Here is a 15038-nt window from a genome sequence, read left to right on the forward strand (position 1 = left end):
GCGCAAATGGTCGCAGGCACTCTCACACACACGAATGTAGGCCTACGGGTAAAAAAAATATCCCGCTTATTATACGGTTACTTGCCAAAACAATAGAAGACATTTCTCCTTGATTTCTCTTGATGATTTTGTTGCCGTTTAGTTCTTCTCGCAAATGCGAAGCAACCCACCTTCTGACTTCAAGTTTCAATGACTTTCAGTTACGTTAAATGACCGGACTACTTGCGTTGCGGAATGATACGAAAGATGTGAATTAGAAGCACAAAACCCGTTGCCAATGACAAGTCATACATTTTTCGCAGCAGTGAATATAAAGAAATTACAGACCTGCGAACGTTGGGATGGCCCATTTAAATCAACGGAACTTTTTGGAACATTCTGAAGAGCCGTATAATAAGTACAGGTATTTACGTTTGATTCCTAATTTACAATTGACCTCCGCGGGCCGCACAGAGACAGCCAACGGGCCGCACTTTGCCCAGGTCTGCTCTAACGTCTGCTAGATAACTAGTTTGATTCGCACTGCAAATGATTGTTTATTGTACTAGACTATCACCAGGGGAGCGATTAACAATTCAACTTAAACATTTATACCATCCATTCCCACACGACACCATAACAACTTCATACAACTTTTAAAAGGTTAGAAGCTCACACCACAACACCATGGCATTTCGTTTTATGTGACATGCTGAATACACTGCAGTGAATTCACGGCTGAGGTCTGGATCTCTTCTGCATTAGCTCAGGTTTATCTTCTTCAGGGTCCAAAGCTGCTGGATCTCTATCTACTGTATTAGCTCAGGTTTATCTTATTATTATTAGGGGACCAAGCAAGGAAGCTGCTGGATTCCTATTGTGCCTGTAGCACTTGTACCTTTTCGCTCATATGGCTTATGGCGGTATGGGTTAGAACATAAATAATTTTTTCCTCTGATTCTTTGAAAGCTCCCAAATATGACGCATCCATTCAAGCCAATTTGCACCAAAAGATCGAAAGTGATGGTAAAACAACTCCTCCAACTCCTCCAAGGCCGTTCATCTGATTGTCATGAAATTTGATATACGTCATCTACAGACCACACTGACACTATGACCTTATGACCTTATGTGAAGGTCCAAACATTCTTTTGAGACACTCTGCAAAATTCCACTAATAGGGGTCGCTAAAACTGACACATGTCAATATCTCAAGAACCGCTTAACGTAAAATGTGGTATACATACTTGTATACTTGTATGCAGTGGCGGCTGGTGAATTTTTTTTTTTGGGGGGGGGGCGCAGTTGGGCGGCGCGGTTAAAATAGCACTCCACAATAAGAAAAGAGTTTGAGTAGAATATAAAAAAAAACCAAAGCTTTATTTCAAGAACACACAGTGCTCAACACTATCCAATAACAACCATCAACAAACTGTAACTTTGGGCATGAGAGGTTCAGAGCAGAATGGTTTCAGAGGTTTACAGAATAAAACAGGTGCCCACACCCTCACATGAGAGGTTTAGAGCACAAGAGATTCAGAAAGAGATATCACATTTTACATTGGGTGTTTGACAAGAGTAGGCCCCACTACTTGTAAAGAAATTTAGCCCTCCTCTCTTTCAAGTTGGCAAATCTCACTAACTTTTCCCTCACAACAGCCAGCATACAGTCAAGAAGTTCATTCTGGACTGTTTTGGATGTTCCCTTAAAGAGTCGTGCTCTCGAGATGCTCTTTCAGTGCACTGCCAAGTGAGGCACCGACGTCCACCAAGCCACGGAATATCCCTGGGTTATCCGAGTTCTCGCTCTCATCATGACCACGCAGGGCCAACTCAAATGCACCACAGAACTTTACACAGTCTATTATTCTTGAGAGAATGTGTCTGTTTTTCCTTACTTCTTCATTGTGTTTTCGAATGCCAATTCGGTACCCTTAGTCGAGCTGCTCTGCTATACTCAGTCTTCCAACGAGGCTTAGCTTCAGGCTGTTAGTTAGATGGCTGCGGCAAGATTCGTGCTTCTTACATTTATCGTTGGAGTGCTTTAGATCCCTCATCCCCGTTGCAGTCCAGATTGTTTCAGTCCCAGGACTTTAGAACAACAGGCAGGGGGAACAAAAAAAACGCATCACTCACTGAACAACCAGCTACCCAGCTCCGGTTAGCATACAGGCTTGAGGAGAAGCTACGGGTGTACGTCCTCCCGCGGTCGATGCTCTGCTGCTGCATTTTTACATCCGGACGTTCGGGTCCCATGTCTTTCAGTCTCTTCTTATCGACATCTGATCGTCGATTGAAAGGTGTTTCACGAAGAGATACCACAGAGTTTTCAGTCGCCATACTCACAGACTCAAAGTCTCTGCTAGCTATGTTGCTCACGTAGATACGTGAGATTTATATGGGATGTGAGGGAATGATAAAGGTCTCTGATTCGACAAATAGTCCAGTCGCGTTGAAATAAGAAACGATGTCATTGGTTAGGGTGCAAAATTTTGCGCCCCAGGATCGAACTTTCATCAGCCAATGAGAAGCTGTCCTTGCTCAAATGTTGCAGAAAAGTATGAGAGCTCCCATTGACTTCCATTTGGCCGGCGCCCCTCCAGGGAGGAGGGGCTTATCTCAGTGATAACGAATGGCAATATATTATATTTGGTCACATTTAAGTGGTTGTTGACAGGGGCTTACGGTCTCCCACACACATTTAACGCGTTAACACAGTACATTTCTTATTTTAATTGTTTGGTATATAATGTTTTTTTTTTTTTTTTCATCTCAAAATTTTAGGAGGGGCGGCGCCCTTGCGCCCTGTAATGACGCACCGCCACTGCTTGTATGCTATATATATACTCGGCCTCATTTGATCACATTTCCTTAAATGTCAATTGGCTCGCTCATCAAAATGGCAGCTAACGGCCAATCACATTTCAGCTGTCAATACTGCCATGAAAAGACTATCAATTTCTCCTGTACTGTATTGGGTTGGAACAAAAAAAGATTTCCTCTGTCCCCGAAAGTTCCCAAATCTAACAGACCCATTCCCGCCAATTTCTGCTTGCTTAATTTCCAATTTTTTGGGGAAAATAAACTTAAATCCTATGAGGCCATTCTTCCAATCTTAATGAAATTTGGAAGTCACAGACCATGCTGACAAAAGAAAAAAAGTTTTTTTCCAAATTACGCTTAAATCAAATTGGAAGGCGTGGCCCATAATGGCTATGGCTAATATCTTCTGATGTTAAGGTACCATTCTTTGGACACACGCAAAATGTTGTCCATGGGGGCACTCCTACTGACACATGTCAATATCTCAAGAACCGCTTAATGTAAAAATGTGAAATTTTGTACACTTATACATGGCCTCATTTTTATCAAGTGTGAATTGTCTCACTCATCAAAATGGCCGCCAACTGCCGTCGCTGCAGCTCTATGTGAGTAAATTAAAAACGTCTAAACAACAAAGCATGAAGGAAATGGAAGGGCTTATCACAAAATAAAGGAATTATGTTTGAACTTGGGTGGAGTTTTGTTTGTCAGTGTATTAATTGAAAGGAAGCTTAAAGCTTTATGGAAACGCTATTATCGTGTTGGTATGATAATCAGATGAACATTTAGAAAAATGTGATGTATGTTTTTCCCTAGGCATTGCATCTCCATGGAAACACCATCACAACTCTGCGGTCTGTTCCGGCATACCTGCCCTCAAACCTCACATTACTGTCTTTGGCTGAAAACGAGATACGAGACCTTAACGAGGTAAGGGTGTGAATACTCCTGGAGAGGGCCTTCTCTTTTAGCCTTTTTCATCTAGCCTCTCTCATATCTCTTTTTCTTGCCATTCTATGGTCATGTATTCTAAACTGCCCTCTTTTCCGTGTATTCCTCTCCACCAGTTCTCCTTCCTGGCCTCTCTCAGCAGCCTGGAGCAGCTGTCCATCATCAGTAACCCTTGTGTAATGAGCACGTCTACCGTGGCAGGGTGTGACTATAGGCCATATGTGGTGAGCTGGTGCCTGAACCTGAAGCTCCTAGATGGATATGCTGTGTCCCAGAAGGAAGGGTGAGTGGGGGGGACCGACCTAGGACAGCTGAAAGTTCAGACTTGTTGCATGTCATTTGTAATGCAGTGTTACAAGGTACAAGTGAGGAAGTTGAAAGCTAAAAATGAGATTGGTCTTGAATCACTATTCCAATCTTTGCATCACTTAACCATACAAATGTGATGATCATTTTAACATTAATCTTAAATCCTTTTCCTTCCCAAAAATCCAGTGACAAATAGAGTTATCATGTAAAATCTGCTCAAAGTAAGTGAAATATGTAGGTATAAACATTTTCCAGTCACAGAACAGCATAATAACTTCATTATGATCCAAGACGTAATTTAATCAAACTTGTGTCTGCATGTTGTTGGGTTATTGTTAGAACAAAAGAGATGGTACAGGTACATGTTAACAGGTATGTAGTCTATGGACCCTATTTGACGGTGAAAACGGCTGGCAGAACACGGCGGCACATGCGCACTGTGGCACAGAAATAGACACGCTGCCGAGGGAGTGGCACAGGTGTGACTTTTTGGAGCAGAATAAGTCAGCTCTATTTTCTATGGAAATACCAGGTTTTGTTAGTAGGATACTTTCACTCCTTTCCCCAATAGAATAGCCTATGTACAGTGTGGTGATGCGAAACAATGATCTTAAGCTTGTAACACAATATTAGATTTGTCTCAAGTAACAATGCTATTCAACATTTAGATTGAAATTGTGTCCTTTGCATGGCTTCTTTACTCTGGAATAAACTGTAGCCTATTTGGTCCAGCTGATGCATCCAGAACCACAGCACAACAGGTTAATGAAAGCCTATTTAGCATAGCATTGAATCAACGGGTTGACATATAAAGGTATTCATTTGCGTAACACAAGGCCACTGGTGACCGTATGTGTAGATATACTGATAGTATGGGATATCCCAGAAACAAGGAAAGAACTGCTGCAGTAAATGCCGTGACCAGTACCCAGAATGGGGAAGGCATAAGATATGGGAGGTTGCGAGCCTCGACCAATCTGAATGCAGTCTCTTTATGCATATTGTTGCAGCCAAAAAAAGATCTTTTGTGGAAAATAATAGTAATACATTTTATTTAATGGCACCTTTCATGACACTCAATGTCACCTTACATCACATAAGATCAGACTTTTGAAATAAATGGTATGTTGGAAATGAATGAATGAATTAGGTCGATAATAAACTAAGTCATCAGGACCAATCCAGGCTTTCAAGTGTTGATCTGACGATGGCCGTTTTTAATGAAGGGGAAACTGTCCCAGTGGTGAGAGATGTGTTTATTATTGAGGTTATCAGAGGGGCAATAGAGGGTAGGCACACCTTAATTAAGTCTCTTGGAACAGGATCCATCTGACAGGTGGAGGAGTTGCTCTTAGTGATAAGATCCCAGATGGGACTTTCTGCTGGGAGACTGAATTAAGAAAATGCGTTAGTTAGTGGTGAGGCCAGAGTATTCATGGTTCATTTTGCTCAGTAACTGAACAAGTCAATTGTTGATGAACTGTCTCAATTTTAATCTTTGTGCATGTGTGTATAACACTGCAAACATTGCGACAATTGTTGCAAGATTGGTTTTAAATTAACTAGATAGTGTCATATGTTTAATTAAATTGATTAAAGATTAACTACTTGGTTTGGTGACTTTGTTCTAAATGAGTCATTAGTGCTCGGGGATAGGGCTGAACGATTAATTGCATTTGCGATTTAATCGCGATATGATAGAACGCGATTTTCTAACCGCAACGTTCGCGATTAAAAAACTTTTTCTTTTTTTTTTTTTTTTTTTAAGATGGTACATTTTGCACACAGTGTTTAAAAAGTGCATGCCTAGTGTTTATACTTAAAATTACTTTTTTTAAATTACTTAAATGCACAGTGGCAAAGCCACCGATTTGTTGTTCTTGTTTCTGTAATGAGCAGTTAAATAAAAATGTAAAATGTGGCAAAGAATATTTTACACTAAATGTATCTAATATTGTGTTGGTCATATTTAAATCATTCATTACGTTTTGTTGGGGGAAAAAAGGATACAAAAAAAATCGCATATTAAATCGCAATATTTTGGTAAAAAATCGCAATTAGATTATTTTCCCAAATCGTTCAGCCCTACTCGGGGATGTACTGATATGAACGTTTTTCTAACATTTCCGTGAAGTGGTCCCTCACCGACCACAGAACTACATAGTGCATAGACTGGGCGGCTAGTGAGGACAACAGGTGTGTTTATCTGTCCTTCACGTGACCGTATATAGCATCAAAATGAATTTGAAGATGATACGTTTTACCCGCAACTAGTTTTAGTATCTCAAAAAGTGGTCAGTTGTATACTGTTGCTTTAAAGCTCGTCCCGTTGATTTAATTCTGTTTTTGTGTTCTGAAAACAGACTCAAGGCAGAATGGATGTACAGTCAGGGCAAAGGTCATAGCTTTCGCCCAGGGCAACACGAACAGCTGGTGCAGTACCTGGCGTCGGTGTGCCCTCTGACCGTGACCTCTGCATCGCAGTCTGCAGAGGACGCCAAGCTGGAAAGGATCCTCAACAAACAGAGGTATCATACATACTCATCCTTTCTTGTAAGTAGTTGAAATGGTTTCCATTAGTGACTTGCTCTTGGTGTTTTTTCTGAGGAAATCCTTTGGTATTTGCCTTCACTAATGAATGAATCATCATTGCTGATTGGGGTCTCTTAGGCAACACCAGAAGCAGCTCCTGAAGGCAGGTCATAAAGGTTGGCCCAGCCTATCTTACCCCAACCCTTTTAATGTGGAGCAGCAGACATATGAAGCGTCCGAAAGGATCTCTGCACACCCGCCTGCACTTATCCAAAGGGCAGGTGTGTGGATCAATGTGATGGCAGCACTATATATTTTGAGTTTATGATCGGTCTTTTTGTGGTGTCTCAAATTCTGATGGGAATGTGTGCATTTCTTCCGTCTGTCCTCAGAACCAGTAGTCCAGGTGAATTCGTGGCTGGCTGACCCTTCAGTCACTCCAGTCTTTCGCACGGCTCTTTCCCCACTTGACAATGACTCCTCTTCCTTAAAGCTGGAGGATGTGCAAACGGATGAGGAGAAACTCCATGGCACCCAGCTCTCTTCTGAGTCCTTCTTCCTGCCGGTGGCTTCCACTACATGTCCAACCATGCGCTCTGATGACAGTGACAGTGACAATGAGACGGAGCCTTACGCCGTCCCCTCCAACGTCCCTTCCCACTGTTATGTCCCAGTGCAACCTGGGAGAGATGGCAAGGCATCTAGAGATGGACAAAAGACATCCACATATAGCCCAGTCGAATCTTCACCCATACCCTCACATACACATTGCAGCCCCTCTTTAATGTCTGGAGAGAAGCATTCAGAGGTAGAAGAGAACTTGTATTTACAGGCCGACAACACAAACTGTTTGAGGGTGAATGGAGAAGAGTGTCAGTTGGGAAATGGAAAGTCTGTTCCTGAGGAGAATGTGAGAGGAATACCGTCCCCACTAAACACAGCAGCAGTGCGGATACAAGCATGGTGGCGTGGGCATTGGACACGGCTTCACAATCCCAAGGCGAAGGAGGTGCGGACAGAGATCCGTCTGCGCCGAATGCAGGAACACATCATATACTTGAGCTCGGAGCTCCAGAGGTGAGTGTTTGAACACATCATATACTTGAGCTCGGAGCTCCAGAGGTGAATGTTGGTCCCTCAGGCCGACTGAAACGTAGGCGATGCAAGGGAATTTGAACTTTGTGTGCTCACGTGTGTGCTGATGTGTGTCTTCTGCTTAAGGGTACACAAGCAACAAGAAGAAGAGAGGCTACAAAGGTTAGTTCAGGAAGAAGCTGTGAAGTGTCTTTGGAAACAGGTTAGTGATGACTCTTCTACTTAACACATCTGTCTAGCTCTATCTATATATATATATACAAATGTCCATCCATCCATCATCCTCATTTATTCTCCCCTTCGCCTTTCTCACTACAGCTTCAGTCAGTGATGACGTGGCAGAATACAGTCATGGAGCGGCTGAAGTGTGGCTCTTCCTCTTCCAGCTCCAGGCCCTGCGCTCCATCTGCTAGTTCTGAGGATCATGCCTCAATACAGACTGAATTCCATTCTTCTGGCAACCACCAGGGAGTCGTACAGGACAGCATCAGAGCGACTGCTCACTCTCCAGAGATAGTGCTGTCAGCGGGGGCAGCAAGTGGAGGGAATCTACAAGGGCAGCATCTTAGCTTTGTTCAGAAACGGCAAGAGGAAGAAGAAAAGCTGGAGAAAGAAACATGAGGAGGAAGAAGTAAATGAGTGTCTCTTCTTTGGAGGGTTAGGTGAAGGTGGATCCAACATTTGAACGGGATAGTGAAAGCAAGTTTAATCTCTTCCACCTACTTTCTATTCTGTCAATCCAGTACATGACTGGCCCACAAATGTTGCTTCTCTATGCTTGTTACATGCTAACATTGCTAACTGGTGAATGTGCTGATACTGAGAATGTTGACCTAGTGTATATGGTTAGAATGTCACAGACTTGCCTCAAGCTGTGTGCAGCTTTCAAGAAATGTCATGTCAAAACATATTAAACAGCAACTGAAAGCTAAAAGCTTATAGTGGTATTATGATACTATGAAAATGTAAGTTGTGCTGTGTCCAAAAACATTCCAGTAAATATGTTAGACGTTACTGGAGAATCGGACACAGTGTGAGTGTGTGTGAAATTTAAATGTATTTAACATGATGCTTTTGAGTACCATCACATGTCTTGCATGCAGACCAAGAATGATAAAACGACAGTACCTGACATGTTATGGAGGATCTCCTGTATGGAAAGTAAATAGTAAATCACTGATCATGTGATTTGGACTAAACTGTTCCTTTGTCTTTGTTTCTTCTCTCCCTCCCTTTCTCATTTCGTGTCCTTATTGCCGCTAAATCAATTCTATATGATTTGTTAAAAAGGAGCTATGATTTTACTCTTTGTATACAGTGATGTTGAAAGTAATGTACATCTTCTCAGCATTTGGAACTTGATTGATCTTATTTGTATTTGTCATTAAGTGCATATTTTAGGTGCAGATCAAGACCTATTTTTGTGTCCACTGACAACTTGAAAATGTGTGATATGCTATGAATAATATGTATACATTTTGTTACATTTTGTGTGATTAAGACTTTTTTAAAGGAATATTTTATGTCTTATCTACCTGCTCTTGATTCAATTATATTGATATTAAAAATCTATATATTTTGTACACAGAGCCATTAACAATGGAGAACAAGGTTTGAATGCCCTAGAGCAAGCACATCTGTGCTGGATTATGGAAAAGGAAACTTCCTTCTATAAACCTTTAGTGGAACCCAGCACAGAGAGAGTGGATGAGAGGAGGCATCTGTGGATGTCCAGCCTAGGAACCATCAAGTGAGATGAAGGAAGAGGATGAGGAGTGGGGAAGAGAACCGGGTTAGCGTAGGTAGCAAAAAAGGTACCTAGCTTGTGAAAAAGGTATAGCTTCAAATGTGCTTAAAGGCTAATGTTTCAGCAGACAGAACTGTTGGCCATTTGGTGATGTGGATGCATGCAGAACCGAACGGGTGTGTGAAAGTCTGTTTACCTGAGGATTGGTCATCAGGAGAGAGTGGACATATAAATGGATTCATCTGTTTGATGCAATGATATACTAATGACGCTTGTCCGGGATCTCCCCGAGACAGTGGTCAAGGTTGGAAAGAACCAGATCTCTAAGCCTACGTGAAACACACGAGTAGCAGTGACCATTGGCCTGAATGAATGGGGAGTGCATAACATATGGGAGGTTGGGAGCTATGTTTCTGTTGATGAATTTGAATACCTGGGCCAACCTAAATGCAGTCTTTCTGCAATCTGATGCAGTCATGCCCAGAAGAGGGCCCTATTGTGGAAAATGCGCTTGTGTGGGGCTTCTGCTGTAATTAGGTTACCTTGTCTCAATAGAATTAACAAGAGAAGTTGTGTATGTACATCATCGAAGACATTTGTTTACTGCTGACTTTAATTCAAGTCACTTGCAGGCACTTGAGTCTTTTAAAGGTGTTTAACCTTTTATAACATTTTATTGTTTTTTTAAAGCCTGCCAAGATATGTATTAACTTTGAGGATATCCAAGATGTCCAGACACAGGTTTGCTCCTGCTTCCTTGCTAATACAGAATATAGGCATAATACTCTTAAATAGAATAAAGGGAACATGATTTATTTTGCCAGATAGGTTCATTAGTGTTGGACAGTGAGGGTTTGTGATTGGCGCATGCAAATGTTTCAGATCAGAGAAGAATATGTTGTCATGCCTATATCCCAAATCCACACTTCAGGGTAATTTTGTACTCATCGATGGGGTTTAAAGCAACATTATGGAACAATTTGACCTTAAAATAACAGCCACTGCCACAGCACACCTGGTACACCTGCTATTGCACTATGTAACTTTGATGGACAGGGCGCGACACCACTCACGAGAACTATGTAATGCTTTATGGCACCATCTCACACAACAACTGTGGACCCTTCTGCTAGCTATAAGAAGAACCTAGTGCAGTATTAACGTGTACATCATGGCAGAGGCGACGATGAAACTGAGGAAGGCGTTGTCGGAGAAAGTGAGGAACAGAAAATGAGAGTATAATCGAGCAAGAGACTGAAGAAGAATCGGTCTCAGACTGGCTTTGACTCGTTGGCGTGAGCTAAAAGAGACAAGAGTGAACAAGAATCGGTCTCAGACTGGCTTTGACTCGTTGGCGTGAGCTAAAAGAGACAAGAGACTGAAGAAGAATTGGTCTCAGACTGGCTTTGACTCGTTGGCGAGAGCTAAAAGAGACAAGAGATACAAGTCAGAGGCCAAGCCGGCTTTCTTTCTCTCGGACTTGTCAGTAATAACTAATTAACTGTCTTGTATGCGCTTGCTTGACTAGTTGTCGACTAGTTTTTCATCATAAACATTCCTCCAAATGTTATTTATGAAAGAATGTGACAAAGGCTGTAACCTCATCTGTGTTATGCCTGTCTCACGGAGATTTGGAGTTTTTCCAGATAACCAAAGTCGTCAACCTCAGTCCCGTCTCAGGCAAGCATCCAAATAAATGAATCTCACACCAAAAAGTTTGATTAGTCTTTGTCAATCTCAGACCACATAAGCCTTGGAAGTAACTCAGCTAGCTGGTAATAAATTGCACTGTCCAATGTATGTTATGAACAATATGTGCCTTTATCATGTAGCCAACATCATTTTATTAGTTTTCACATACTCCACATTCAAAAGCTTAGAAAACAATGTATATAGGCTTAAAACACGAGCAGTAGGCTGCTATTTCAGCAAAACTAAAATGTGTTGTTCTTTTTTTGTTATTCTTTTGGTTACGGAATCGTTCATCTCCGAACAAAGAAAACTATGCAGAGTAATATTTGTGCACCATCTTGTAATATTTCGCTACCTAGTCAGTCAACATCCTTTTTTGGCTTCTGTCATTGTCTTTGCCAGTTCCATATCATTCAGCTTGTCAACAAATACACATGTACCACTTTTCCATTAGGAGGTCTCAAAGCGTGATTTGTATTTACGACTCAGCTCAGGAGCAAAAAATACCAATTCTTGCATAAGGGGGCTTTAAGACAACCTGCCCAGATGGAATAGGCAGTTTTCGCTGCATTTCTGCCACCAAACTAGGGCCTAAACCCTTTGTTTTTTTGCAGAAACCACTCAAAACCACCCTAGACCTGGTGCCTTACGCACAAAAAAACATGCGTATACTCTTCCAGATGTGACATCTATAAATCACAAATGATTGTAAAATTGTGTGCAGCTGAATGGTTTTAGGTCTCCTCCTTGTAAACGCCCCATCATCACGTTCTGTTTAGTAGGATCTGGGGACCAGTCTCAATCCAGGTGCTGTGATGTTCTTCCTAGAAAAGGTTTGCGGATCACAGACTCTCTAGGTGGTGAGATGAGGGGTGCTGTGGGCAACTATCCTGGGCCTCCGTCCTTAATTTAGTGTGTGTGTGTGTGTGAGTGTCTAAAAAAAGTGTTTATGAATTATGATTCAGGTCTGCCCTCTGACTCCTCCCACCATCGTTACCCGATGCCAGTTAAGAGTCTGCCTGTGATTAAGCACTCCATCTCCTTGATGCCAGTTAAGAGTCTGCCTCTGATTAAGCACTCCATCTCCTTGATGCCAGTTAAGAGTCTGCCTCTGATTAAGCGCTCCATCTCCTTGTTAAGAGTCTGCCTCTGATTAAGCGTTCCATCTCCTTGTTAAGAGTCTGCCTCTGATTAAGCGCTCCATCTCCTTGTTAAGAGTCTGCCTCTGATTAAGCGCTCCATCTCCTTGATGCCAGTTAAGAGTCTGCCTCTGATTAAGCGCTCCATCTCCTTGTTAAGAGTCTGCCTCTGATTAAGCACTCCATCTCCTTGATGCCAGTTAAGAGTCTGCCTCTGATTAAGCGCTCCATCTCCTTGTTAAGAGTCTGCCTCTGATTAAGCGCTCCATCTCCTTGATGCCAGTTAAGCGTCTGCCTCTGATTAAGCGCTCCATCTCCTTGATGCCAGTTAAGAGTCTGCCTCTGATTAAGCGCTCCATCTCCTTGATGCCAGTTAAGAGTCTGCCTCTGATTAAGCGCTACATCTCCTTGATGCCAGTTAAGAGTCTGCCTCTGATTAAGCGCTCCATCTCCTTGATGCCAGTTAAGAGTCTGCCTCTGATTAAGCGCTCCATCTCCTTGATGCCAGTTAAGAGTCTGCCTCTGATTAAGCGCTCCATCTCCTTGATGCCAGTTAAGAGTCTGCCTGTGATTAAGCACTCCATCTCCTTGATGCCAGTTAAGAGTCTGCCTGTGATTCAGCACTCCATCTCCTTGATGCCAGTTAAGAGTCTGCCTCTGATTAAGCGTTCCATCTCCTTGATGCCAGTTAAGAGTCTGCCTCTGATTAAGCGTTCCATCTCCTTGATGCCAGTTAAGAGTCTGCCTCTGATTAAGCGCTCCATCTCCTTGTTAAGAGTCTGCCTCTGATTAAGCGCTCCATCTCCTTGATGCCAGTTAAGAGTCTGCCTCTGATTAAGCGCTCCATCTCCTTGATGCCAGTTAAGAGTCTGCCTCTGATTAAGCGCTACATCTCCTTGATGCCAGTTAAGAGTCTGCCTCTGATTAAGCGCTCCATCTCCTTGATGCCAGTTAAGAGTCTGCCTCTGATTAAGCGCTCCATCTCCTTGTTAAGAGTCTGCCTCTGATTAAGTGTTCCATCTCCTTGTTAAGAGTCTGCCTCTGATTAAGCACTCCATCTCCTTGTTAAGAGTCTGCCTCTGATTAAGCGCTCCATCTCCTTGATGCCAGTTAAGAGTCTGCCTCTGATTAAGCGCTCCATCTCCTTGTTAAGAGTCTGCCTCTGATTAAGCGCTCCATCTCCTTGATGCCAGTTAAGAGTCTGCCTCTGATTAAGCGCTCCATCTCCTTGATGCCAGTTAAGAGTCTGCCTCTGATTAAGCGCTCCATCTCCTTGATGCCAGTTAAGAGTCTGCCTGTGATTCAGCGCTCCATCTCCTTGATGCCAGTTAAGAGTCTGCCTCTGATTAAGCGCTCCATCTCCTTGATGCCAGTTAAGAGTCTGCCTCTGATTAAGCGCTCCATCTCCTTGTTAAGAGTCTGCCTCTGATTAAGCGCTCCATCTCCTTGTTAAGAGTCTGCCTCTGATTAAGCGTTCCATCTCCTTGTTGTTGGCATCTTCTGTAGCAGTAGCCAGGAACTGAGAAGTGCCTACAACTTCTGATGCTAAGCAACACATTTTTTTTTTTAAATAAAGGCAAAAGCCCAGGACAGTTGCTTGAAGTTGTGTCAATTTGGACAGAGAACATCCCAGCTTTCTCAATTTCACATGATTTTGTGGTAATAACTGTTGACTATTTTTTGAGAGCAGTGTGATTAAAAGAACCTCTGTCTTTTGCCCCAGCCTGATAAAGTTGCTTGCTTTTTTCAATGCATTCTGATAGATGTTTTAAGCAGAGGTCATAGAAGAATGATCAGCTCCATAAAATTGCCATGATCAATACTAGTTTCATCTCAAGTCTGTGCAGCCTCAGACTGCCTCTGTTGCTAAGACCCCTATTACAAATGACCACTATGCACACCAGCACCTGTCATTAACAAACACTATGTCTGCTTTGGAGGCCCTTAAAAGTCTGCTTCAGCATCACTCCTGTGCATGAGACCCTTTTCATGCTCTTCTTTATGTTGGTGGACATGTTTCTAATCTTGCATGACAATAATGAAAGCATTGCTGTCAGTAGCCTTTGCAAATGCCATACAAACTGAATAATACAAAGTGTTATGTTCTTCACTGTATGTCAGCCACTTTCAATTGGTGCCATCTTTGTAAAAGAAAACCTTCTGCACTACAATGTTTTGTGATTTTCACTGTGGATGATAACTGAAAAACCTTTTCAAGATGTCTAACTTGGGGTATAGAAAAGAATCAAAGGGGGCCTATCTTCCTCCAGGCTCTCCTTGGCTCCTTCAGCAGCTGCTGAACTTGGCCTGACCTGAAGACACAAATCAATAAAGGTCTAATGTCTTCGATCAAAGGAAACCTTTTTTCATATAATATCACAGCACAGCTACTTAGGAAAAGTAGTTCAAACTACTTGATCAAATTGACAGTGTACCTGTGATACAAAATTATAACATTAGCATTTGAACCGGTTAGGTCTTCATCAGTGGTGACCTGGTGACCTGATGAGGCAAAAGTCATAGGTTGATCTGATCTGTTGGCAACCCCTGATACATAGAAAGATGGCACGTATGCAGCGCACAACATAATACCACTGCTTGTTTGATGGTCATTATTATTTATTTTCATAGATGATCCCATTCTGTTGACAGAAAAGGCTGTAGGCCTATCCTGTTGACTGGACGCAGTGGTTTTTAGGTACATTTTTGCGAATAAAGAAGTGGTATTATGTTTTGCTACCATTCAACAGCTGCACTCAGCTGCTGTTGGT

At 42.3% G+C, this 15038-nt stretch overlaps 1 protein-coding gene across 1 annotated transcript in view; it reads left to right on the forward strand.

Annotated features, from left to right (window-relative positions):
- The window catches only part of cep97 (centrosomal protein 97), a 28345-nt gene extending 19124 nt beyond the window's left edge, over nucleotides 1-9221 (forward strand). Inside the window, exons 5-11 of the mRNA XM_012823310.2 lie at nucleotides 3619-3732; nucleotides 3870-4036; nucleotides 6426-6590; nucleotides 6733-6875; nucleotides 6987-7671; nucleotides 7816-7891; nucleotides 8008-9221. Of these exons, the coding sequence (XP_012678764.2) occupies nucleotides 3619-3732; nucleotides 3870-4036; nucleotides 6426-6590; nucleotides 6733-6875; nucleotides 6987-7671; nucleotides 7816-7891; nucleotides 8008-8310 (1653 nt within the window). The 3' untranslated portion in view covers nucleotides 8311-9221. The remainder of the gene's footprint in view (nucleotides 1-3618; nucleotides 3733-3869; nucleotides 4037-6425; nucleotides 6591-6732; nucleotides 6876-6986; nucleotides 7672-7815; nucleotides 7892-8007) is intronic.
- Nucleotides 9222-15038: the final 5817 nt, after the last annotated feature.

The sequence above is a fragment of the Clupea harengus genome, chromosome 21, assembly GCF_900700415.2.
Source record: "Clupea harengus chromosome 21, Ch_v2.0.2, whole genome shotgun sequence".
Taxonomy (NCBI): domain Eukaryota; kingdom Metazoa; phylum Chordata; class Actinopteri; order Clupeiformes; family Clupeidae; genus Clupea; species Clupea harengus.